Source organism: Hyperolius riggenbachi, chromosome 7, assembly GCF_040937935.1.
Source record: "Hyperolius riggenbachi isolate aHypRig1 chromosome 7, aHypRig1.pri, whole genome shotgun sequence".
NCBI lineage: Eukaryota > Metazoa > Chordata > Amphibia > Anura > Hyperoliidae > Hyperolius > Hyperolius riggenbachi.
Genome location: NC_090652.1, coordinates 304,332,238 through 304,356,903, shown reverse-complemented (window position 1 = coordinate 304,356,903; position 24,666 = coordinate 304,332,238). Strand labels below are relative to the sequence as shown.

At 47.5% G+C, this 24,666-nt stretch overlaps 1 protein-coding gene across 12 annotated transcripts in view; it reads right to left on the bottom strand.

Moving 5' to 3' along the window:
* The window catches only part of BIN1 (bridging integrator 1), a 181,206-nt gene extending 157,108 nt beyond the window's left edge, over positions 1 to 24,098 (bottom strand). For 4 of the 12 annotated variants that reach the window (XR_011022888.1, XM_068246116.1, XM_068246117.1 and 1 more), the window contains exon 1: positions 23,918 to 24,098. Coding sequence is in view for 11 of the 12 variants with exons in the window: in XM_068246116.1 (XP_068102217.1) it covers positions 23,918 to 23,998 (81 nt within the window). In the remaining variant the exon portion in view is untranslated. The remainder of the gene's footprint in view (positions 1 to 23,917) is intronic. The other 8 variants (XM_068246121.1, XM_068246120.1, XM_068246122.1 and 5 more) reach the window with 5 other exon arrangements.
* Positions 24,099 to 24,666: the final 568 nt, after the last annotated feature.

Below are 24,666 nucleotides of genomic sequence, written 5' to 3'. Positions count from 1 at the left end.
AACGCAGCTGAGAGACTCATTTATCGCCAATAGTGGGGGAAAGTTCACCACTACAAAGTAAACCCACAGACATGGCTACAAACAGCTTAAACCGCCACGTTGTGTGCTCCAATGGGAAGTCTCTGCACACCTGAGCTCCCAGCTCTGCAAACCTGACACACCTATCAGTCCCTGAACATTCTACCTGGGGTGAAATCTCTGCATGCCCAAGTTCCCAGCTCTGCACGCCTATTACCAGGGGCTCTTGCTTCCTGAGAACCCTAAAGTGGGTCTATGGCGAAAAATTGTAAAACGTAAAATATGTGCAAACAGACAAATAAGAAGTACAATTTTTCCAAAGTAAAATGAGCCATAAAGTACTTTTCTCCTATGTTGCTGTCACTTACAGTAGGTAGTAGAAATCTGGCAGAAGTGACAGGTTTTGGACTAGTCCATCTCTTCATAGGGGACTCTCAGCAAGGCTTATTTTTTACGAATAGACCCAAGCCAGTTTTAAAAAAACGGGCTCTAGGGCGGTTTTTTTTGGTTGTTTTTTTTAAGCTGCGCACCTGTCCGCCCGCACGTGTGCCCGGCTCACTGGCCCCGTCATCCAGTCGCAACTGCTGTCCGGATCAGTGCTGCGCAGTAGCAAAAAGCACGGATCAGCTACACAGAGACAGCGCTACGAAGGGACACAGGGGTTTTATTATATAGGATAAAGAGGTTCCCTAAAAAGGATTTAAACAAGGATGCTGGCCAGCTTCCCTGCTTGTTACAATGGTTTTTTTGGCAGTTGGACAGAGCAACTGCCATTCACTGAAGCCCGGTGCACACCAAAAACCGCTAGCAGATTTTGAAACGCTTTTTCTTCTTTTTCTGTAGCGTTTCAGCTAGCATTTTGCGGTTTTGTGAAGCGTTTGTGGTGTAGTAGATTTCATGTATTGTTACAGTAAAGCTGTTACTGAACAGCTACTGTAACAAAAAACGCCTGGCAAACTGCTCTGAAGTGCCGTTTTTCAGAGCGGTTTGCGTTTTTCCTATACTTAACATTGAGGCAGAAACGCCTCCGCAATCCAAAATCTGCAGCAGCCCAGGAGTATGCGTGTCTGCAAACCGCCTCCCGCTCTGGTGTGCACCAGCCCACTGAAATACATTACCCAAGCGGATCCGCACCCGCAAGCGGATCGCAAAACGCAGCAGAACCGCTCTGGTTTATTTTCAAGTGCTTTTGAAAATAAAGAAAACTCTGAGAATCCCCCCATGAAGAGATGGACCAGTCCAAAACCTGTCGGTAATGTCAGATTTCTACTACCTACTGTAAGTGACAGCAACATAGGAGAAAAGTAAATTTATGGCTCATTTTACTCTGGGAGAAATATACTTCTTATTTGTATATGTTTGCACATATTTTAAATTTCACAATTTTCACCATAGTGCCCTAAAGTGGAGCTGAGCTCTTGCACAGGACAGAAGGAAAACATAACAGAAATGCACCCTGTATGCATTTAGAGACAGATGTATTTAGTCACAGATGAGGAGGAATTAGACAGGCTAATCACAATTTCTAATTTGATCCCAACCCTCTATCACATGACTGCCATGGCAGATAATCTCATTTGAAAGCACAGAATGTTAACAATATGTCTGCATCCATGAAAGCAGGAAGTAGACACACTGCAGAGTCATTGCAGGATTTGTATCAGCGGTAACAAAGGAATGTTTTTCTTTAAAAGGTCATAATGCCGTTGTGCATCTTTTAGAGTAGAAGTTCTCAGTTCAGGTCCGCTTTAACAGTGAATGAGATCTCTGTAATCCCAAGTTCCCAGCTCTGCACACCTCTCAAAACCATTACCAGGGTGCAACCATTACCGGGGGGCTCCCCTCCCCCCCTGCTAGATTCTGCTTTTCTCTAGGAGACTCGAGAGGTGACATCGCTACATCGCTTGAATACTCTGCGCAGGTTGTGTAGGCAAGTTCTCATACTACATGGAAATGGTAAACATGGCCAATTTTGATGCGTGTATCAGGCTTAAAAAAAATAAATAAAAAAAACACAGTCTGCAGTTAACACAACCCCAACTGGGTCACAGCAGATCATAATGAGAGTGGGTGGGAGGTTTCTAAATTAACCATTGTGTATTATCAGCTAGGGGTGTGTGCAAGAGATTGCAATTATACTACTGTTCATTAACACACAGTCCAATATGACCCAGGTTTGCTGCATCAGTTGGGATATCCTTGCTGGGCTCCTCGGGGGAGGTCACTTGAAGTCGATGCTTGTCATTGGCTGGGAGGAAACAGAGGGTAGTTCAGTAGAGAGAGTCTTCCCAGGCGGGGCTTACAGCAGTATCTTCAGAGCAGAAATCCATGGCATTATGCAGTCAGCAGGTCTTACATGTCATTATGTGATGACTCCTAATCCCCAACCTTCACTGACCTCCTCCACTGCCAGGAGCAGAGAGCTCCTTATAGCTGTAGATCAGCATCACCCAATGCAACTGCAGTAACTACTAATCAGGCGCTAAGAACTGATCCTGCCTCTGCTACAACACTGACTCAATGCAGTTCCTAGATCCATCCAATGTGAGCAGCTTAAAGGACTTCCGAGGCCAAAATTAATAAAATCACACTATACTTTTTTTTTTTTGCAGAATCCACGGAGGACGTCCTGCCCGTCCTCCGCTCCGTGCCGCCATCAATGCAGGTCTTTTCATTCCCCTAGGGCTCGGCCCGACCCCACCGAACGGGTCGCATCGATGCCACCTCTAACATGGCTGCCGCCTTGCTCCGCGGCTGCCCAGTACGCTTTGTCGCTAGCGCGACTGCGCAGCCTATTGCCCGCCTCCCGCCGCGTACTAGGTCCCGGCATGCTCCCCAAGCGTACGTCAGCGACAAAGCGTACTGCGCAGCCACGGAGCAAGGCGGCGGCCATGTTAGAGGTGGCATCGATGCGACCCGTTCGGTGGGGTCGGACCGAGCCCTAGGGGAATGAAAAGACCTGCATTGATGGCGGCACGGAGCGGAGGACGGGCAGGACGTCCTCCGTGGATTCTGCAAAAAAAAAAAAGTATAGTGTGATTTTATTAATTTTGGCCTCGGAAGTCCTTTAACCTGCCTGGCGTTCTATTAAGATCGCCAGGCAGGCTGCGGGAGGGTTTTTTTTTAATACAAAAAAAACTATTTCATGCAGCCAACTGAAAGTTGGCTGCATGAAAGCCCACTAGAGGGCGCTCCGGAGGCGTTCTTCCGATCGCCTCCGGCGCCCAGAATAAACAAGGAAGGCCGCAATGAGCGGCCTTCCTTGTTTTGCTTACATCGTCGCCATAGCGACGAGCGGAGTGACGTCATCGACGTCAGCCGACGTCCTGACGTCAGCCGCCTCCGATCCAGCCCTTAGCGCTGGCCGGAACTTTTTGTTCCGGCTACGCTGGGCTCAGGCGGCTGGGGGGACCCTCTTTCGCCGCTGCTCGCGGCGGATCGCCGCAGAGCGGCGGCGATCAGGCAGCACACGCGGCTGGCAAAGTGCCGGCTGCGTGTGCTGCTTTTTATTTGAGCCAAATCGGCCCAGCAGGGCCTGAGCGGCAGGCTCCGGCGGTACTGGACGAGCTGAGCTCGTCCAGACCGCCCAGCAGGTTAAAGTAGGACCACTCCAGCGAAAAAAGTAAGCAGTTAAAACCTGACAGAACCAACAGGTTTTGGATTACTCCATATCCTCATGGGGGATTCTTAGGGTTTTTTTTTGTTTTCAAAAGCATTTCCTGAATGGCAGTTGCTAAGTCTAACCGCCCAAAAACATAGCATGCAAGTGAGTAGTGAGGCTGGCTGGTATCTTACTATTCACGCAGTTAAATTGCTGTTCAGGAAATTCTGTTGAAAACAAATAAAACCCTGAGAATCCCCCAGGAGATGGACTAGTCGAAAACCTGTCAGATTTTAACTGCTTAACTGTTTTTGTTTTTTTCCGCTGGAGTGGTCCTTATAGGCCTAGTGCACACCAGAGCGGTTCTGCTGCGGTTTGCGATCCGCTTGTGGGTGCGGATCCGCTAGGGTAATGTATTACAATGGGCTGATGCACAGCAGAGCGGGAGGCGTTTTGCAGAAACGTATACTCCCGGGCTGCTGCAGATTTTGGATTACGGAGGAGTTTCTGCCTCAATGTTAAGTATAGGAAAAACGCAAACCGCTCTGAAAAACGGCACTTCAGAGCGGTTTGCCAGGCGTTTTTTGTTACAGTAGCTGTTCAGTAACAGCTTTACTGTAACAATACATGAAATCTACTACACCAAAAACACCTCACAAAACCGCAAAATGCTAGCTGAAACGCTACAGAAAGATAAGAAAAAGCGTTTCAAAATTTGCTAGCATTTTGCGGATCTGCTAGCGGTTTTTGGTGTGCACCAGGCCTAAGTGTAGGATATGTTGAGACACTTCTGTCGTGACGGAACGCAAAGTCCCCTTCTGAATAGAATTTTACCGACATCGGACATGCCATACACAGCATTGCTATTATGACATGTCTGTCGCGACAGACAGAACAGAGAGGCAAAAAAAAAAAAAAAAAAAAAACACATATCGGGTCTGCTGTGACCGTCTGTGGCACAAGCTAATTGTAACGTGAACCCAAAGGAGCGACGCTTCAAATTGTGGCAATCACCGCGAAGTGTCACCGTTTTTAGTGCAATTCCTTATAAAGGACAACTATAGTGAGGGGGCTATGGAGGCTGCCATATTTATTTCCTTTCAAACAATACCAGTTGCCTGGCAGCCCTGCGGATCTATTTGGCTTCAGTAGTCCCTAAACAACACCAGAAACAATCTTGTCAGATCTGACAACAATGTCAGAAACACCTGATCTGCTGCATGCTTGTTCAGGGTCTATGGATAAGAGTATTAAGGTACGTCCACACGTCTGATATTTCTGAAAGACTTGTCGTTCAAAACGAAAGTTGGAAGTGTGTACGTTCGATAGATAGCAGCAGTTTTGACTGATCTGCTCGGCAGATCTGTGGACTGTTGCTCAAAACGACAGTTAGGTCCGTACATGCGTACAAACGACTTGTTGTTTGAAAGTCTATTACTTTCACACTATGGCCTGGTGCACACCAAAAACCGCTAGCAGATCCGCAAAATGCTAGCAGATTTTGAAACGCTTTTTGTTATTTTTCTGTAGCGTTTCAGCTATCGTTTCGCGTAGCGGTTTTGGTGTAGTAGATTTCATATATTGTTACAGTAAAGCGGTTATTGAACAGCTTCTGTAACAAAAACGCAGGCAAAACCGCTCTGTACAGGCGTTTTTCAGAGCGGTTTGCATTTTTCCTATACTTTACATTGGAGGCAGAAACGCCTCCGCAATCCAAAATCTGCAGCAGCCCGGGAGTATGCGTTTCTGCACAACGCCTCCCGCTCTGGTGTGCGCCAGCCCATTGAAATACATTACCCAAGCGTATCCGCACCCGCAAGCAGATCGCAAACCGCAGCCGAACCGCTCTGGTGTGCACTAGGCCTAACATCAAGTCGTGTGATCAGTCTTGATCTGGTCCATTGTTCCATCCAGTCCATTCACCAGTCAAACATTTAAATTAGCTGGATGACAAGTCGTTCAAACGTCCAGTTGAACGACAATCAGGCATAAATTCAGACGTGTGTATGCACCTTTAGAGGCAAAGGATCAACAGGACAGCCAGGCAACTGGTATTGCCTAAAAAGGAAATAAATATGGCAGCCTCCATATACCTCTCCTTACAGTTGTCCTAACGACTGGGGTTTTGTCCATAATTGCCTTTTATTCAAATTTATACCACCCGATAAAAAGCCCTGGGGTGTGATGGGTATACAAGACTGAGAACTTGGCTGAGAGACAGCCAGTTATTGCGAACTGTCCAATATAGTCTGTTAAGTGCTGCAGAAAATGTGTAGTTACTACGTAACTGAACACTATACTACCGCCAATAAACGCAAGATAGCCACTGCCAACACACCCGCTACTCAAGCTGCATTACGCTAACATTCCTTCATTACATGCTTCTTCCTCTGAACCCCTTCATATGCTTCACTGAGAATGCTGAATATCTTGGGTGTCAGCTGCTATGGAGATAAGATTGATTATTTCCAAGTGCTGTGTACGCAGGTCCAGCATCCCCAGGGATGTGATTAACCTTCCATTCTGTGGTATGGAGGCAACATTGTAGTGAGCCAACCAAACTGTAGGGCCTCGAATGAAACACCACAACTAAATTTCTGCAGGACAAAAGTTGCTTAGGCTGCTGCATGGGCTCAGGAAGCTGTCGAAACTGCATAGGGGAGTGGCCAAGACGCAGCTATCTGACCACATGGTAGGCCATTGCTATGGAGGTCTTTGAAACAGGAAATGGTATCTGGTCTGATTTCCCTCAATCTTTGTAGAAGCTCTTTCTTAAGCCAAACTGCCAGTACAAAACACAATAGTGCCGGCCTAAAGCTTTGCCATTGGCTGAAATGGATACACCAACAGGAACGGAGACCGGCGGCCAACCCTTTATCTTAAATCTATTACCTTCCTACACAACACTCGTGTTTCTCATCAAACATTTACATTTACCTTTGTGAGGCTTGCGCACAGCTCATGTGGCTTTTCGGACAATTTAACATCCACTCAGCAAAACACGAGAACCAATAAATGAAAAACGATGAACGAGCGGGTCTATATTGCTAAGTAAGGTCTTGGGAATCCCCCCGGATTGGCAGAGTAGACCCTTTGTCACAGTGAAGTCACAGCCTGATGTAAGGTCTCTGCTGAAATCGCTGAGTAATGAGAAGTAGGTCGGGTGGAAATCCGATACTCCACGTGCGTCCGGCCTGCCGGGGAGAGGGGGGGGAAGAGAGACTCAACACCACTGTCCATCTACTGATCCTTTTATCATATTGTCAACATTACTTCTGCTCTGGTTTCCTGAGCGGCCTCTGGTTTAAGGAGTATTCATGGTGTCATCAAAGCAAACCTGTGAGTTTGTTAAAAGGACACAGTGCTGGACACAGACCTGCTGTGCTGGGCGGTTTGCGGGCCGCTCCTGTCCTTAAACACACAGCGCAAGACAGCTCACCTGTGCAGTAAAAGAAACAAAAAAAGAGGGACACAGAGAGCCCAATATAGTGTAGTATGCACTGGTAAGTGAAGGTGTGTGGAAAGAGTATGTGCAGTATACTAAAAAGTCAGGGTTACCGCATAGGCAACCACCGTATAGGCAGGTGGGCAGATTAGACCTGTCCCCACTCAGGATTAAGAAGTCGCTCTCCGTAGATCAAGAAAAAAAAGGGGTGGAGGGTGGATATGTATGATGTAGTATGGACACAGAGGCGCCAGAAGGATAAAAAGATTGAAAACATAAAAGTGAGGAGGTAGTGGTAGACTTACCTCCTCCGGGCAGACGCAAGAAAATGCAGATCAATTTATTTACATACTCCAGTAAAATTCAACACGTTTCGCAGGAGTGACCCACTTCCTCAGGCAATAAGATGGAGCATATACAAAAACAGGTCTGGTATTATGCCAAGTGCCTCTTTTGTATGTGCTCCAACTTATTGCCTGAGGAAGTGGGTCACTCCTGCGAAATGTGTTGAATTTTACTGGAGTATGTAAATAAATTGTTTTGCTGAAAATTGATCTGCATTTTCTTGTGTCTGCCCGGAGGAGGCAAGTCCACCACTACCTCCTCACTTTTAAATGTTTTAGATCTTTTTACCCGTCTGGCGCCTCTGTGTCCATACTACATTAAACCTGTGCAGTAGATCAGAATCACTCATGCTTGACAGGAAAGTCAAGTTAGATCAATTCTGCGGGCGCAAGCCGTCCTGCGCAGTGTGGCCACGCTCCAATCGAGGAGCTTGGGGGGGGGGGGGGGGTAACTAAAGTGAGTGAGTGAGTGAGTGAGTGAGTGAGTGAGTGAGTATCTAACTTTTACCCATTCTTACAAAAAAAAGTCACATGTATCCCTTAAAGAGACACTGAAGCGAAAAAAAATATATGATATAATGAATTGTTTGTGTACTATGAATAATTACTAGAAGATTAGCAGCAAAGAAAATATTCTCATTTTTATTTTCAGGTATATAGTGTTTTTTCTAACATTGCATCATTCTCTAATATGTGCAGATTACACAACACTCAGCATTCAAAATGATTCTTTCAGAGCAGTCTGAACTAATGACCTCTCCTCTGGCGGAGAAAAAGTAAATAGTTCAATAACAGTTGAGATAATAAAAGTCAGAAGACAGCCCTCTCCACGACTTTGAAAGTCGTAGAGCTTAATGGCTTTTTTGTAGAGATAACAACTGGAGTTTCTTAAAGAGTAACTGTCAGGCTGCAGAAGCTAATTTAAACCTCTATTCTCCTGTGTTAAACAGTTTAGAAGGAAGCCATAAAGCAATTAGTGAAGATAAAAATCTCAGTTACCTTTGATGTGTGCTTATCAGAAAGGCTGTTATAGAACCATAAGGACGCAAGCCGCATACTAAACTGCAAAGCATTCTGGGGCCCTCCCCTCGGCTGCTAATGAGACGGTACAGGAGCTTCTAATCAGTCCAGCGCATAGCACTGATAAATATCCAGGCAGAGTACACTGCAGGAGTCAGCTATTGTTCCTAGCCACATGGCTCATTAATATTCACTGCACACTGTGTTGTTCAAGTAGGAGCTTATCTGTGATCAGGAAGCAGGCAGGACATGACGACACATTTGACAGAAAAACATGGAGCCTGCCATGAGCTGTCAGGAGCATCTATCTCTGCATATACTATATACAAATTCTGTGAAATCCAAACGTGGACAGTGAAATGCATATGTAATGTAAGTACAGCCAATCTTTAGCTACGGATATATGTGTTTATTTTCTCTGAGACCTTATACCTAACAGCTCCTCTTCCTGTACTGGAAACAATTAGACTGATGTATCTGATCTTAAGGTTTTATTTCTTAGCTGTGCTACACATACAAATCATAATATCATTTTTTTTTCGCTTCAGTGTCTCTTTAAGCCAGTTTTGCACGTATTTCTTGTGTTGGGATGTTTCAGCTGCATCGCTAAAAACGTCAATCCTATGACCCTGCGGTGGAGCAAGCTGACAGCCGCTCCCCATTCAGTAACATACTCCCTGCTGGGCAGGAACTACTGCGCATGCGCTCTGCACAGCTCTCCATCGTTTAAACTACATGCATCGCCCATGGACTTGCATTAGCCCAAGCTCCGCGCTGGCGGAAACGTGCTGCAGCGCTTGTGTCAGATTGGATATTTTCAGCGTACCGCAATTAGGCTCCTTTCGAACGGACAGCTGATCTGAACCTTTGCCTAAAATCCCAGCCTTCTGTCTGCCGCCTGCCAGTGAAATTTAAATGCAGCCAAATTGCAGCGGTTGTAACTCAACGTGTGTCGAGTGCTGACACACATTGGTTTCAATGGGCGGCAGAGGTCCGCGGCAGAGTGAGAGAGAGAGTGAGAGAGTGAGTGAGTGAGAGTGAGGCCCAGTGCACACCAAAACCGCTAGCAGATCCGCAATACGCTAGCGGTTTTGGGAGCTGATTTCAGAGCGATTCTAGGTATGTTTAGAGAGGTTTTCTAATTATACCTAGCGGTTTTGCGTGCGTTTTTGTGTAGCAGATTTCACATATTGTTACAGTAAAAGCTGTTACTGAACAGCTACTGTAACAAAAATGCCTGGCAAACCGCTCTGAACTAGCGTTTTTCAGAGCGGTTTGCGTTTTTCCTATACTTAACATTGAGGACCAAACGCTTCCGAAAACCGCAAACGTGCAGCAGGAGGCGCGTTTGCGGCTTGGCAAAAACCGCAAACCGCCGGTGTGCACCATCCCATTGCAATACATTAGACAAGCGATTTTAGAGGCGGATGCGGCCGGCGGATCGCTCCAAAAACCGCTCGGTGTGCACTGGGCCTGAGAGTGAGAGACTCCAGCCTCAGGGCGCAGTGTAGGAGCACAACTCACTCAACTATCATTCCCCTATTGAGTTTGAGGCAGAGAGAAAAAAAGCAAAGGGGCAACATGGCAGTGACTGCAAGCCAGATAACTAGAGATTAAGGTGTTGGGGGCCCTGGGGAGCCTCTTAGTCTAATAGCAATCAGTGTGTGACGGCCGGGGTGGGAGGGATGGAGGGGCGCACTTTAGTGTCTCAGCCTTGGGTGCTGGAGGACCTTGTTCCAGCTCTGCTGACTGCCCTCAGATCTCTCAATCTGTGTTGGGGGGGGGGGGGGGGGGGGCCTGTACATCTTCGGTACAGAGCGCAAAGAAGCAACTGTCCGATGCAGGACAGCAGCTGGAAGGCAGTGACTTCACCGCCTGTCAGCCACCCGTGTGAATGGACCCCAAGAGTGAAAGTCCCCATAGACTTCCATTGCTTGCGGTAAAATAGGGCAACAACGCAAGCTGAAAGCACTCTTTTACACTACATGTGATTCACATACACTTGGAGGGGTACGTCGGTCATCGGGGAAAAAAAGGAAAAAAAAGGTATCGCTGGTATCCCCCTTGCAACCGATCGAGCCCTTTTAACCAAGCTTTCCAACATGCCCAATCAAGGTTTCGAATCGATTGATCATGTGGTCACGTTGCGGCATCAATTATGATTGACGATGCTGAAAATGTGAGTAAGGAGTAATGTGTGGGCTCTCTTATTCACCCTTAAAGTCCGTACACACATCCAATTTTTATCTGCAGACGACTGGCCAATATTACCACTTTTCCATGTAGTATGAGAGCTTATCTACACAGTCTGTTCAAAGCATTCAAAAATCTGTTGGCACTCTTACTACATAGCAGTGCTAAGATTGGCCAGTCATTTGCAGATTAAGATTGGATGTGTGTACGGACTCCTAGCCTCCAGTGTTCACAGATCTTCCCAAATAGGAGCAGCACAGAGAGCTAGCAGCAGTGAGAATGCAGCTGTCTCCTCTCCTCCTCCAGCACCTGCTAACAGGTGTGATCTGCAGGCATTTCTCTGTCTCAGCAGTCACAGCCAGGGCTGGAGGAAAAGTCACGAGACGAGGACAGGAGAGAAGGACCCCCCCCAGCAGAGGGCGACGAGGGGAGGCAGGTCACAAATTTAGCCTTTCGTTTGATCCGCACAAGCAGTTGTCTTGATCGCTTAAATAAAGCTGGCCTGAGTTCATCCCCAAAGACAGCTGTCACCGTCATTCAGAAACACAAGATCCCCCCACCGCTTCATCAACGACAAGATACGGGGGTTCTAAAAACGAGAAATGATCGCATTATTTACTGAACGTGAAACGCCTGCACCGGATGACGGAGCAGAACACTTCGGATTATTTCAAGACACTTTAAAATTAGACTTTCGTCATGTGGTTTCTTCCCCCCCCCCCCCACTGTAACTGAACCAAAATTCCTACAAGGACACAGACTGCGAAAAAGCAAACTACAAAAAGAAAGGATTTATAAAGCGCCAACATATTCTGTGGCGCTGTTCAAAGTAAGAAAACAACAAGGGGTACATAACAATATTAAAGACAAACATAAACCTCAAATATGGACATTGGTACAAAATACAGAACTGGTGATTACAATGACAGATGTGACATGATGAATACAATGTCTAACAGAGTGTGAGCTATGAAATGGGAAAAAAAAAATAATAATAATTCATCCAAGACACAAAAAAGGCAAGAGAGCCATGCCCTTGGAAGAAGACAATCTAAAGGAATGGTATGGGGGGGGGGGGGGGGGGGGGACCAGAGGTGGGGAAGTATGCGGTATACATACAGGCATTGAGTGTTTAGGTTATTTAGTTACTGGAGAGGTTGAAAGGGAATGGCCTAACAGAGCATTTGCTTGTCTGAAACAGTGGGTTTTTAGGGAAGGTTTAAAGACGTGAAAAGGTTGGAGAGTGATGGATGTGCTGTGGAAGAGCATTCCAGAGGAGGGGTGAGGCACATGAGAAGTCTTGTATACATAATTGCGAGAAGGCGATTCTAAGAGGACAAAAAGAAGATCCTGTGCAGACCTGAGATTGGAGATCTGGGTATTTAGGTATTAGTGAGAAGAAAGATGAATGAGACAAGCAGCCAAGTTCACTAAAGATTGAATCGGTGCCAGTCTGTTGGTAGACCACCGAGCAGTAGGTTACAATAGTCCAAGCGAGAGATATAAGGACTGAACCTTTTCCATAGTAAGGCTGGGAGCATGCTTATATTGGCAGTTTTGTGGGCGGTTTGCGGCGTTCTATTTTTGCGATTGCATTTTCCACCTGCGATTTTCCAGATTGTGGAGCATTGTATAATTTCAGAAACGCACAGGCAGAGGAGAGGTGTCTGCCCAACGGAAACACGTCTGAACGCAGCCACGCTCAGACACGACGCAAGGCAGTTTCTGACTGCTGTGTAACCACGCCACGTGTCAAATGCTGACATGTGAGGGGGTTCAAACTCAGCTAAGGGTCTGACTGGATGGCAGACAGTAGGCTGGACTCCCGGGGAAGCCAAACCTTCAGCATTCCATGTAAAAAAATGGTAACATTTTTAAATACCTGCACATACAGTAACATGTAAATAGCTCTATAAAATGTATTTCCTATGTTGCTGTCATTTAGTTAGTAATAAAAAGCTGACAGATCTGACAGATTTTGGACTATTCCATCTCCTCATGGGAGATTTTAATATGTTTTCTAAAAGGAAACAGGCTTTTTAACCTAGACCAGATCTCCTTACCTGGGGCTTCCTCCAGCCCCTGGCAGCCAGTGTGTCCCTCACCATACCGAGAGACAAACGGGCTGTCCAATCAATGCTGATGGCTAATAATTGCTGTCCAATCAATGTTGATTGCTAATAATTGCTGTCCCATCAATACTGATTTTCTGATAATTGGAAAGCAGCGGTTTACAGGGCTGGTGCCAGGAGTTGACGCTCTACATTCCCGGACGTGTCACCGTTGGAATGAGCTGCACGTGAGCTCTCAAGATACATGTAACATGTCACAGAAGCAACACCAGGGACTTAACAGGTTAACTCTGGAAAGTCTGATTTGGCATTCTTTCAATAACTGAACAGCAACCCGAGCTGACTCACCTGATTGGCCAACTGTCTCTGCAGTACTGAGCATGACAGGCACGCCTTGCACACACTGCATTTATCCAAGTGGGCACTATAGCAATTAAGACTTAAAGCATACCTGAGGTGACATGTGACATGATGAGATAGACATGTGTATGTTCAGTGCCTAGCACACAAATAACTAGGCTGTGTTCCTTTTTTTCCCTTTCTTTGCCTGAAAAAGTTAAATATCAGGTATGTAAGTGGCTGACTCAGTCCTGACTCAGGCAGGAAGTGACTAGTGTAACCCTCACTTCACAGATTGTAGCTCTGGCATATATTTCAATGAATGGGTCATTGAGCAACAAAAAATAAAACAGTTAAAACTTGAGGGGGGGGGGGGGGGGGGGGAAACACTTTGGAATATCTGAAGTCATTTTTAGAAGGAAGATAGATACAATCGTTATTTCGTTAGTTTATTTTCACCTCGGGTGTCCTTTAAGCCTAGTACACATGTACAATTTTGACTGGCCAATTTTACCACCTCCGTGTAGCATGAAAGCTTACCTACACAATCTGCTCATAGTGTTCAAATTCTGTTGGTCCTCATACTACATATAGGTGGTAAAATTGGTCAATCAAAATTGGATGTGTGTATACAACAAGTTTAGCTCGTCCATATCGTCTTCAGCTATTTTTTACTGGTGTGTTTTTTGCATTAAAATGCGTCCATATATGCGAGTCAATCACTTTTTCATGGTTTCTGAAGGAAAAGTGGGTACCTCGGCTTATACGAGAGCCAATACAGTACTTCTTGCTCCAAATGCATCTCTGGGATTGGGAGAAGGAAGTAGGGAACCACAGAGCGTAAAGCGGCCAGGAAGAAGAGAAGAGATCCAACACAGCGCTGGAGCAGGTATCTGTTCCACTGGGCTACTTAAATGGACACTTAAGTCAAAAAAAAAAAAATAAGTTTTACTCACCTGGGGCTTCCAATAGCCCCCTGCAGCCACTTCCTGTTTCGGTGACAGGAGCTGACAGGCTTAGGACGCGAGTGATTCGTGTTCCTGGCCACAATAGCGCCATCTATGCTGCTATAGCATATATCATATACTATATAGCAGCATAGAGGGTGCTAATGTGTCTGGGAACGCGAAGAATCACTCGCGTCCCCAGCCTGTCAGCTCCTGTCACCGAAACAGGAAGTGGCTGCCGGCGGGGCCAGGAGGATCGGAGGGAGACGGCGAGGGCACCGGAGAGCTGCAGTGGGCTATTGGAAGCCCTAGGTGAGTAAAACTCATTTTTTTTGTTTGACTTAAGTGTCCCTTTAAGCAGTGTTGGGAGAAGGTTGACAAGGAGAAAGGTGTGTAGGTAGGTCTGTGTGCACGTTTTATTAGCATCCGTTCCTAGGATCCCCTTGTTGGATTCAAGGATTGGGCCTCCATGCCATTTTTTTGGTGTGGGGGTCCTGTGAGTTATTGCTGTCCCCCGGTTGACACTGTTTCAGCCAGAAACAGTCACCGGTGTGCTCCTCTGAATGGGAAGGCAGTGAGCGGTCGTTCTTTTATGGCTTACAAAGATGCACATTTGATGCTCTCAAGGGCCACATAAAATGGCAAGAAGGACCCCATTTAGCCTGCGGGGCTAGAGGGTTTCCTCTTTTTAGGCAAGTATGTGTTTTTTTGGACCATAGAATTGCTTTGGGTACACTTTAATGCTTTCTTGTAACAGACTGAGCTATTCGGTTTAACAACCTAGTAATCTGATGAACAATAGTCAAACCTTTTAACAAATTCTGTTATTGACAATTAAAAAGCATCTCATATAGCAGTCAGCCTGTTTAGAGAGAGATAAAGATAGGAGTACAGATATGAAAAGGGGTGGCATTGTGCCCAGGTGGCAGCACCCAGCACGCTGTGTGCGACTTATCAGCAAGGCTAAAGTCCTGGCAAGAGAAAGAGGCAGGCAAACTGGTCAGGTGTGAAAAATCTACATCCTGTCTGTGACGCCAGTTTGATTAAAAGGAAAACTATCCTGAACAATGTAACAAAAAAATGTCAAATACCTAACCTACATTTCTTCCATCGTAAAATGCACCACAAATTATTTTTTCCTATTTTGCAGTAGGTAGTGAAACTGACAGATATGTCAGGTTTTGGGCTAGTCCATCTCCTCATGGTAGATAGCCAGTTATATATTCAAAAAAAGTATTCCTGAACTGCAGTTAAAATAGAGTGTTAGGCTACTTTCCCACCAAGACGTTGCGTTTTAGGGGACGTTATGGTCGCATAACGTGCCCCTAACGCAACGTATGGTGATGTTGAAGTTGGACGTCAGATTGAGCTGCGTTATGCAGCTCTCAAAGCAGCCGCTCCAGGTTAGTGATAGGAAGTCCGGATCTTTATAAGGATTCGGATCATTTGAATAAGATCATTGAAAAGATCCGGATCTTTGAACCGAATCATTTGAATCATTTTACTAGGGAAGCAGACTGGGTGAAATGACTAGCAGGACAGGACTTTCCCTGCACTGTACATTCTGTATGTTCCTGTTTCTTCCAGACAGACATCCACTGTGAACCCAATCTTTCATTGTGATGATCCGGATGATTCGACCAACAAAAAAGATCCGGATCAAATGAAGGATTCGTTCATGATCCGGACAACACTACAGTCCTACCATGAGTCTCTGCAGTGCAGAGAATATTAATTAGCCATGTGGCTGGCCGCTGAGGAGGAGGGGAGACCTCCTCCTCCAACATTACTGAGCATGTGCAAGCAGTCTAACGCTGCTTAGCCCAGTATAACGTACAGCACGCAGCACTTTGTTTTAAAGGGGAACTGAAGAGAGAGGTATATGGAGGCTGTCATGTTTATTTCCTTTTAGACAATACCAGTTGCCTGGCAGCCCTGCTGACCCTCTGCCTCTAATACTATTAGCCATAGCCCCTGAACAAGCATGCAGCAGATCAGGTGTTTCAGTGGTTCAGACTTATAAGTCTGATCTGATAAGACTAGCTGAATGCTTGTTTCTGGTTTTAATCAGATACTACTGCAGAGAAATAGACCAGCAGGGCTGCCAGGCAACTGGTATTGATTAAAAGGAAATAAACATGACAGCCTCCATATACCTCTCTCTTCAGTTCCCCTTTAAACGTGCTGCGTTACTATGTAACCCAACGTGGGCATTGAACAGCACAATTGATTTTACAGCGCTGTGAGTTAGGCTGCGTTACTGGCTGCTGTAACGTGGGACTTTAACGTCCCACTGTGAAACCTGCCTAAACGAATTGAGATATTCGCTGACATCTTTGTATAGATCCTTTCCAGGTAGTCCTTTTATGAAGAAGAAAAAAAAAAAAAAAAAAAAAAAAAAACTGAGAATCTCCCATGAGGAGATGTAATAGTCCAAGTGTAATTTATAAAGTATTTTATATATTTAAGATTCGCGGAAGCATATTTTGAAAATACACTTCCTATTTTCGCCACAGGAAGTCAGTGCTACAGAGCCTCGCTTCTTGCTTGGCTTGTAGTCATAAGTGAAATCACAGCAGTAATCTTCGAAGGCCGTTTTTGACCTTGCGATCATCACACTGCAACAAAACCGCAGATGTGAAACCGGACTGAGAGAATTGTACATTTTATATGAAAGTATTTAAACTGTTACAATTTTTCGGGCCTTTAATTACGAACTTGCTAAGGGGAAAGGGCTTTTTAGGCCGCTACCTGACCCCTCACTGACCGATGACCATTTCCCACGTAGCCCAGTGCTGGTAATCTCATTATATCTTTGCCAGATGACAGCTTCAAACTTCTGCTTCCATCCCAAACATACCATTCCCCCCCCCCCAACAGAAAAGTCAAAGCTGGCCACCCACATCTGAGCGCAATTTTATTTTTACCATTTCTGATGTGGCTTTTAGAGGCCCTTATTGAAGATGAGGCCTTTGATAAGCCCAGAATTTGACCCAAGCAGGAATTCGTGGAGATCTGTATACATGATCATCAACACAACATGCAAGTGTTTTGCATCCCACGGGAATCTTGGGAGAGTTTGCAAACTTTTTACAATGCACGCAACTACGCAGAGACGCCAAAACCACAATCCTGATGATGCTCTGAGGAGCGATGAGAATTAATTCCTGAAGAGGAATCTCATTTTAGCATTCCATTAGAACACTTTCAGGGATCGGCAATAAAAAAACATAACAAAAAAAAAAAAAAAACCGTACAATTACCAACTCAAAACACCAAAAGGCTCAAATTCCAACCAAGCTCCTCGACATGCACAGGCCAACAAGCCTTTGGTCCAGAAGGATTTACTCCGGAGAAAACTAGATTATAAGCAACTCTTGAACCGAGGTTGCTGGAGGTTTACTTTAAATTATCGGGACCTAAATTGTGTAGGGGCTCATACACATAAAGGCCTGTACACAGGTTCAACCAAACTTGTCTGAATTTTGGCCTGTTGGACGACAATCAGGCATGTGTACGCATGGGCAAGCGATTAGACGACCAACTTATAACAAGCGGGTTGCCCAATACAACCGGTGGATGAACTCAACAAGACTGTTGGGCTGATATCGTGCAGTTGGCCACGCGTGTACAAGTCATTAACGACTTGAACTTGTTTTGAATGTGGCCATATCACGCAGTCCGTCATTCCATGCGCAGTATATGAATTAGTTGGTCGTTCAGTTGGTTGGTGCGCAGAAAATACAAGTCGTGTGGTTGGTCATGTCGTGGAGTTTGTCAAGCACTTTGTTGTGCGTTTGTTCTTTGTTGAAAAGGTTTGCTGCAGGTTGGCTTAAGACTCGTACAATCAGCTAATCCATTCAATTTCACTTCTGCAATTGCATGGCAAAGTAAAAAAAATAAAAATATAAAAAAAAAAAAAGTCTCCAAAACGGCAGCAACGGCACTTTCAACCAATGTCTCCATTTCAAGCAAATCCCCACAGGTGCCCATTACTGCAATTAGTCACTCCCACAATCATACAACCCACAAAGCATTGTCAATCTTTCAAAAACCGATGGCATGATTAGTTATCAGGAGTTTTCGGTTGGTCTTCAGAAGAATTCACTTCTACTCTGACAGACAGATCATCCTCATTGTCTTGTTCGTAAATCAGGAGTGATCATTGGCTAGTTCACAAAAGGACTTAGGTTTAAAATGTTAAGGTGGCCACACATCAGGCGACTTGGTGGCTGATCGACCATCCAATTATAATCAAATTGGGTGAAAATTGGTGCCCCAAGTGCGTGCCCGACAGACAATGCTACCAATTTCAAGACGAAAACTGGTCGCATTGTAGATCACACATGCTGCGAGATGTTGGGCCAACTTGCTCGATCAGGTGCGCAGCGGGAAACTGCGTGCAATTTCGCGACGATCGAGGCGATAATCCCTGACGCTGTCCCCTCACAATGATAAATGTCCCCCCGGTGTCTGTGGCCTGCGCTTGTCCCTCCGCTGCTCCAGATGCACTCCGCTGTCCATACACACGCGCCCCACATGGTTTCCTAGTAAGTAACTAGGATACCACGTGCGCCGTGCGTGTATGCAGAACAGAGGAATCGCAGAAGCTAGCGTGGGACAAGCTGAGGTCGGGGACAGGTAATATATACCTTACACTGGGCACCGGGGGGACAATTTTCATTAGGGGACAGCGTCTGATGCGGTGCACAAGGCCAATTCCGGATCGATTTCATGCTGAAATTGATTGGGAATCAGCATGTGGTGTATGGGCAGCTGACCGCTCTCTAAGGGCCCGTTCACACTGCACGCGTTTCCATATGCGTTTTGGAAACGCGTGCGGGGGGGCCGACACGCAGGACATCAGACATTGCATAGAGTGCAATGTCTGATGTTCACACAGCATGCGTTCCGGACCTGTGCGGTCCGGGAACGCATGCTGCACGCAGATTTTACAAAAACGCGCGGCTGTCCCATTCACTTTTCAGTGATGGGATCAGCCACGCAACGCATACGAACGCGGATGGCGTGCGTTCGTACGCGTTGCGGTCCGCATGCGTTGCGGTCCGCACTTTGTAGTCTGAACGGGCCCTAATTGAATCTGATAAGAGAGAGATCTATTTGTCTCTTGGTCGAATCTGCCCATCATCACTAGGTGTATGGCTACCTTTAGTAGGCCATTCTTGACAGACCTATGTCAGGGCTGCCCAACTCCAGTCCTCATGGGCCATATCCATGCCAGGATTTAGGATGGCCCGAGAAATGTGTTTTGCTTGATGAACGAAGTCTTTCCTGATCCAGCCCCATCAATTAATTCGAGCAGTGCTAAAAATGTGAGAACGTCACCTCGGTCTTTGAGGGCTGAAGTTGGACATCACTGCTCTATGTTACGACTAACTAGTGGAGGAAGCAAAGAATGTAGGACATGCGTGGTTGGTTTATTCGTAGTCTGTCAGTGGGGTTCTGCACTAGCTCAAGGCGCGGCAGTTTGCTGGGTGTGAGGGATGTGTAGGGAGCATTCCAGTGGTCCACCCATGATGTAAGAAACATCTGAGCTGTGGTTGGCAGATTTTCAGGGAAGAGTCCTCCTCATGCAGGAGGAATATGCAACACTACTGCAATCCCACAATTACTTCATTAACCTTCTACATCTTTTTCATATTTGACAAGGAGTTACCGTATTTCACCAGACAACAGTTACAAACTTCTGCCACCAGACTGGCGACTGGTGTAAAAAAAAAAAAAAAAAAAAAGTACAAAACAAGTTTGCTGGATCACTCAAGAGAATTCCAAAAGTGAGGTTTCGCATAATGTCCCTTCGAAAAACGCAAGCCTTTATTAGATCAAATGGAAGGAGATAAAACCAGTGTCAACGAATCGCTAACATGTTTCGGACGCACAACGGTTCTTAGTCTTTAGGAGGACTGCTTCAGATCAGTCACTCGACATACTTGGCATTACGCAACCGGGGTACTGGATTAGGTTATCGGAAACCACCAAATTTTGGCATGGCTGCCTGAGGTTCCCCCCATACAGCGTGGTAGCGTGAGGCCCCCCCATACAGCAGGGCAGCCTAAGACCACCCCTCAGCATTGCAGCATGACGACCCCCCATACAGCATGCCAGCCTGAGGGAACCCCGCCCCCCATACAGCATGAAGCCTCCCTGCCCCCCCCCATACAGCGTGGAAGTCTAAGGGTCCCCCTACAGCATGGCAGCATACAACACCACATACAGCATGGCAGCCTGAGGGAACACCACCACCCCCCCTCCATACAGTATGGCAGCATGAACCCCCCGACCCACCATACAGCATGACACCCCCCCCCCACAGCATGGCAGCCTGATGCCCCCCATACAGCATGAAGCCTCCCTGCCCCCCATACAGCGTGGAAGTCTAAGGGTCCCCCTACAGCATGGCAGCATGACAACACCACATACAGCATGGCAGCCTGAGGGAACACCACCCCCCCCCCCCTCCATACAGTATGGCAGCATGAACCCCCCGACCCACCATACAGCATGACACCCCCCCCCCACAGCATGGCAGCCTGATGCCCCCCATACAGCATGGCAGCGTGAGACCCCTGCCCCCCCCCCCATACAGCATGGCAGCATGGAGCCCGCCCCCACCCCCCCATACAGCATGGCAACAGCCAACATGTGTTCAGCAGTGTCCAATTTAACGTGATCTACAGGAACCATGTGTCGCCACAGATTCCAGCACACGCCATCCAATGTCTTTACAGGAGCGCAGGCCCTATAAATAGAGCAGCCAGTCTCGCATATCCATTTCTCCAAAAATCCCAACCTCTGATCTGCTGCTGAAACACACATCTGACTCCAGCACACCTCCTGTCCTACATCAATCACCAGGGCTGAGGCGTATCGCCAACGCAGGCCGAGGCGCTGGCCAAGGCAAGGAGCACAGGATGCAAAGGAAAACACAATGCTGCAAACAACGTTTCCCCAACAACCTTCATCATCAAAGTCACCGGCTCCTCCAAACACTGCAATGTCTATCTGGGAGGGCTCAATTCAGAATGCAGGGCAAAAACTGGTGACATATTATAGAACAAGATAGATAGATAATAGGTCCCCAGCTCTGCAGCCCAGGAGGAGGTGGGGAAGAGTTCTGCAGTGCACACAGCTGAGAAAGCAGTTCTAAAGACTGCCAGGGGCAAGCTGGTTTTTGTAGTTCTCCAGGAGCAACTGAATCCCTTGCCTTCCCCCAAGCCTGGAAACCTAACACCCCATTACAAAGCAGAGACAGACTGCCAGAGGTGTAACCGGGAATGGTATTCTGGGACTGGTAGTGCATCAGCAGCCCGCTGCTTCTTACCAAACCAGGCCTGATATAGCCCCCCCCCCCCCCAGGATTTATAGCTGCTCAGGCAACTGCTGATGCAAATCTGACATGCTGTGACGCTGCACAGGGAACGACTGCAAGATGGTTAATCCCCGGAGCAGGCTGGGCTATGTGCAGGGCCGTTCTAGACTTTGCTGCCTGAATTTGAATGATCGCACAGTACCCGACAATCAGCACCGCACGCTTATAGCTGCAGTGAGCACCCCCCAAAAAAAACAAAACCCTCAGTATAGGTAGGCAGCCAGGTATAGGTGCCCCCAGTATAGGTTAGCCGGGTGCAGTTGCCCCCAGTATAGCTTAGCCAGGCACAGTTGCCCCCAGTATAGGTTGGCCAGGCACAGTTGCCCCCAGTATAGGTTGGCCAGGCACAGTTGCCCCCAGTATAGGTTGGCCAGGCACAGTTGCCCCCAGTATAGGTTGGCCAGGCACAGTTGCCCCCAGTATAGGTTGGCCAGGCACAGTTGCCCCCAGTATAGGTTGGCCAGGCACAGTTGCCCCCAGTATAGGTTGGCCAGGCACAGTTGCCCCCAGTATAGGTTGGCCAGGCACAGTTGCCCCCAGTATAGGTTGGCCAGGCACAGTTGCCCCCAGTATAGGTTGGCCAGGCACAGTTGCCCCCAGTATAGGTTGGCCAGGTACAGTTGCCCCCAGTATAGGTTGGCCAGGTACAGTTGCCCCCACTATAGGTTGGTCAGGTACAGTTGCCCCCAGTATAGGTTGGCCAGGTACAGATGCCCCCACTATAGGTTGGCCAGGCACAGTTGCCCCTAGTATACGTTGGCCAGGCACTCTCTTCACTTCCTGTGTCTGCCTGGTGCTGTCCCCAGACTTCTACCGCCTGAGGAAGTCGCCTCACTTGGCATCATGGGTGGACCAGGCCTGGCTATGTGGTTCATTTTGTATCCAGGGCAGGCTGGGCCATGTGGTTTGCCATAAGGCTAATGCCTGATAGGTACAGAGAGTATGAAGACTCCACCCCCCTGGGAAGATTAGATTCTTGCCTTGCTTCTGAGCCAGACACAGAAAGGGAAAGGGGGGGGGACCCCTATACACTGCATGTGTCACCTGTATAATGTGTGACTCCCATGTCATTCCACCTCTGTCCTCCAGGACTGACAGCAGATCTGGTATACCCCTTAATGTACAAACCCTGACACAGCAGATCTCTAGCACTACCCCCCCCCCCCCCCCCATTCTACAAGTCCTGACACAGCAAATCTCTGAAAGCCCCTCAGTCTACAAACCCTGAGGGCTCTTTTCCACTATGAAATCCGATCGCAATCGCGTTTCAATTTCCAAAATGACCAAAATCGCATCGCAATCGGATCGCACTAATGGAAATTGCTGCTGCAGTTTCCATTAGTTTAATGTACCTTGCGATTTGCGATTAGAAGCAAATCGCAGGGTAGTGGAAAAAGGCCCTAAGACAGGAGGTCTGTGGATCCCCTATACTCAGAAAACCGTGACACAGATCACCAGAATCTGCAATCCTGGTAAATCTGTGATCTTCCCCATCCTCTGGTGCATCACATCCCTGCCCCCATCTCTGGATCTCCTATTATCCACAGCAGCAGATCCCATGGCCTCCCCAGCTTCTGGTCCAGAAGATCACTAGGTCTCCTGTGTGACATCCCCAGGTCTCCCATCCCCTCCTCCTGGGCAGCAGATCACTAGGTCTCCTGTGCAGTAGATCCCCAGGTCTCCCATCCGTCCTCCTCCTGGGCAGCAGATCACTAGGTATCCTGTGGTGCAGTAGACTGCCAGGTCCCCATTCTCCTGTGCAGCAGATCCCTGGCTCTCCTGTGACACCCGCAAGCCCCTCATGCTCCTAAGCAGTAGATCCCCGGGTCCCCTTCCTCCTCCTGTGCTGCAGCAGATCCCCACGTCCCCATTCTCCTCCTGGGAAGATCCCCATCCTCCTGTGCAGCAGATCCCTAGTTCTCCTGTGTGACATCTCCAGGTCTCCTATCCTCCTCCTGAGCAGCAGATCCCCATCCTCCTGTGCAGCAGCAGATCCCCTGGTCCCCATTCTCCAGTGCAGCAGTCAGATCCCCGGGTCCCCCATCCTCCTGTGCAGCAGTCAGATCCCTAGCTCTCCTGTGTGACATCTCCAGGTCTCCTATCCTCCTCCTGAGCAGCAGATCCCCATTCTCCTGTGCAGCAGTCAGATCCCCGGGTCCCCCATCCTCCTGTGCAGCAGTCAGATCCCCGGGTCCCCTATCCTCCAGTGCAGCAGTCAGATCCCCGGGTCCCCTATCCTCCAGTGCAGCAGTCAGATCCCTAGTTCTCCTGTGTGACATCTCCAGGTCTCCTATCCTCCTCCTGAGCAGCAGATCCCCATTCTCTTGTGCAGCAGCAGATCCCCGGATGCCGGATCCCCCATTCTGTGCAGCAGTCAGATCCCCGGGTCTCCCATCCTCCTGTTCAGCAGCAGATCCCCGGGTCCCCCATCCTCCTCCAGTGCAGCAGTCAGATCCCCGGGTCTCCCGTGTGACACACGCGGGCATGGCAGGCAGTTGCTGCGAGTGCAGCCGGGCCCCCTCCTCCTCCTCCCCTCTCCCAGCCTCACCTTCTCCTGCGCCCGGGTCAGCTTCTTCTGCATGTTGCTGGCGAGCTTCCCCGCAGAGACTCCTTTCCCCATCTCAGCCATCTTGCCTTCCCTTTAACTGCACGTCAAATAATCAGATGAGAGGCAGCAGGAGGAGAAAAGCCCCCTCCCGGCAGAAACAATGGATATACTGCCCCTCCTGGGGCTGGGACAGCCTTTTAAAGAGACAGTACACAGATCCAGAGGCAGGAGGGAGGGAACCCCTATGACAGGAGGGCTGGGAGGTAAACATTAGTCACCCAGGCTTGGCAGGCAGGAGGATTGTACTATAGGGCTGTGGAAGCAGGGAAGATGGTCACATGATGATGGATGAAGAAATGATCTGTAATAATAACTGCAGATCTGCATTTTCTGTTTCATTTCTTAAGCTGTTCTAAAAATAACCCTGGATTGTCTCTGGCGTTATGCAGAGAAAGAGCTTACAATCTATCCATTATGAACATTATTATATATTACATACTGTTTTACAATATACATTAGAGTGTGGCTTCCTTTGAGGGACTGTTAGTAGTGTGAATGATCTAATGCATTGTGACAATGACAACAATAACAATATAACTTACCATATTATATTATTATTATTATTATTATTGAATTATAAAGCGCCAACATATTCCGTGGCGCTGTACAAAGTAAGAAACAAACATGGGGTACATAATACAGACAATGGTCATAATACAGACAATGGTGTACACTAATATACAAGATAC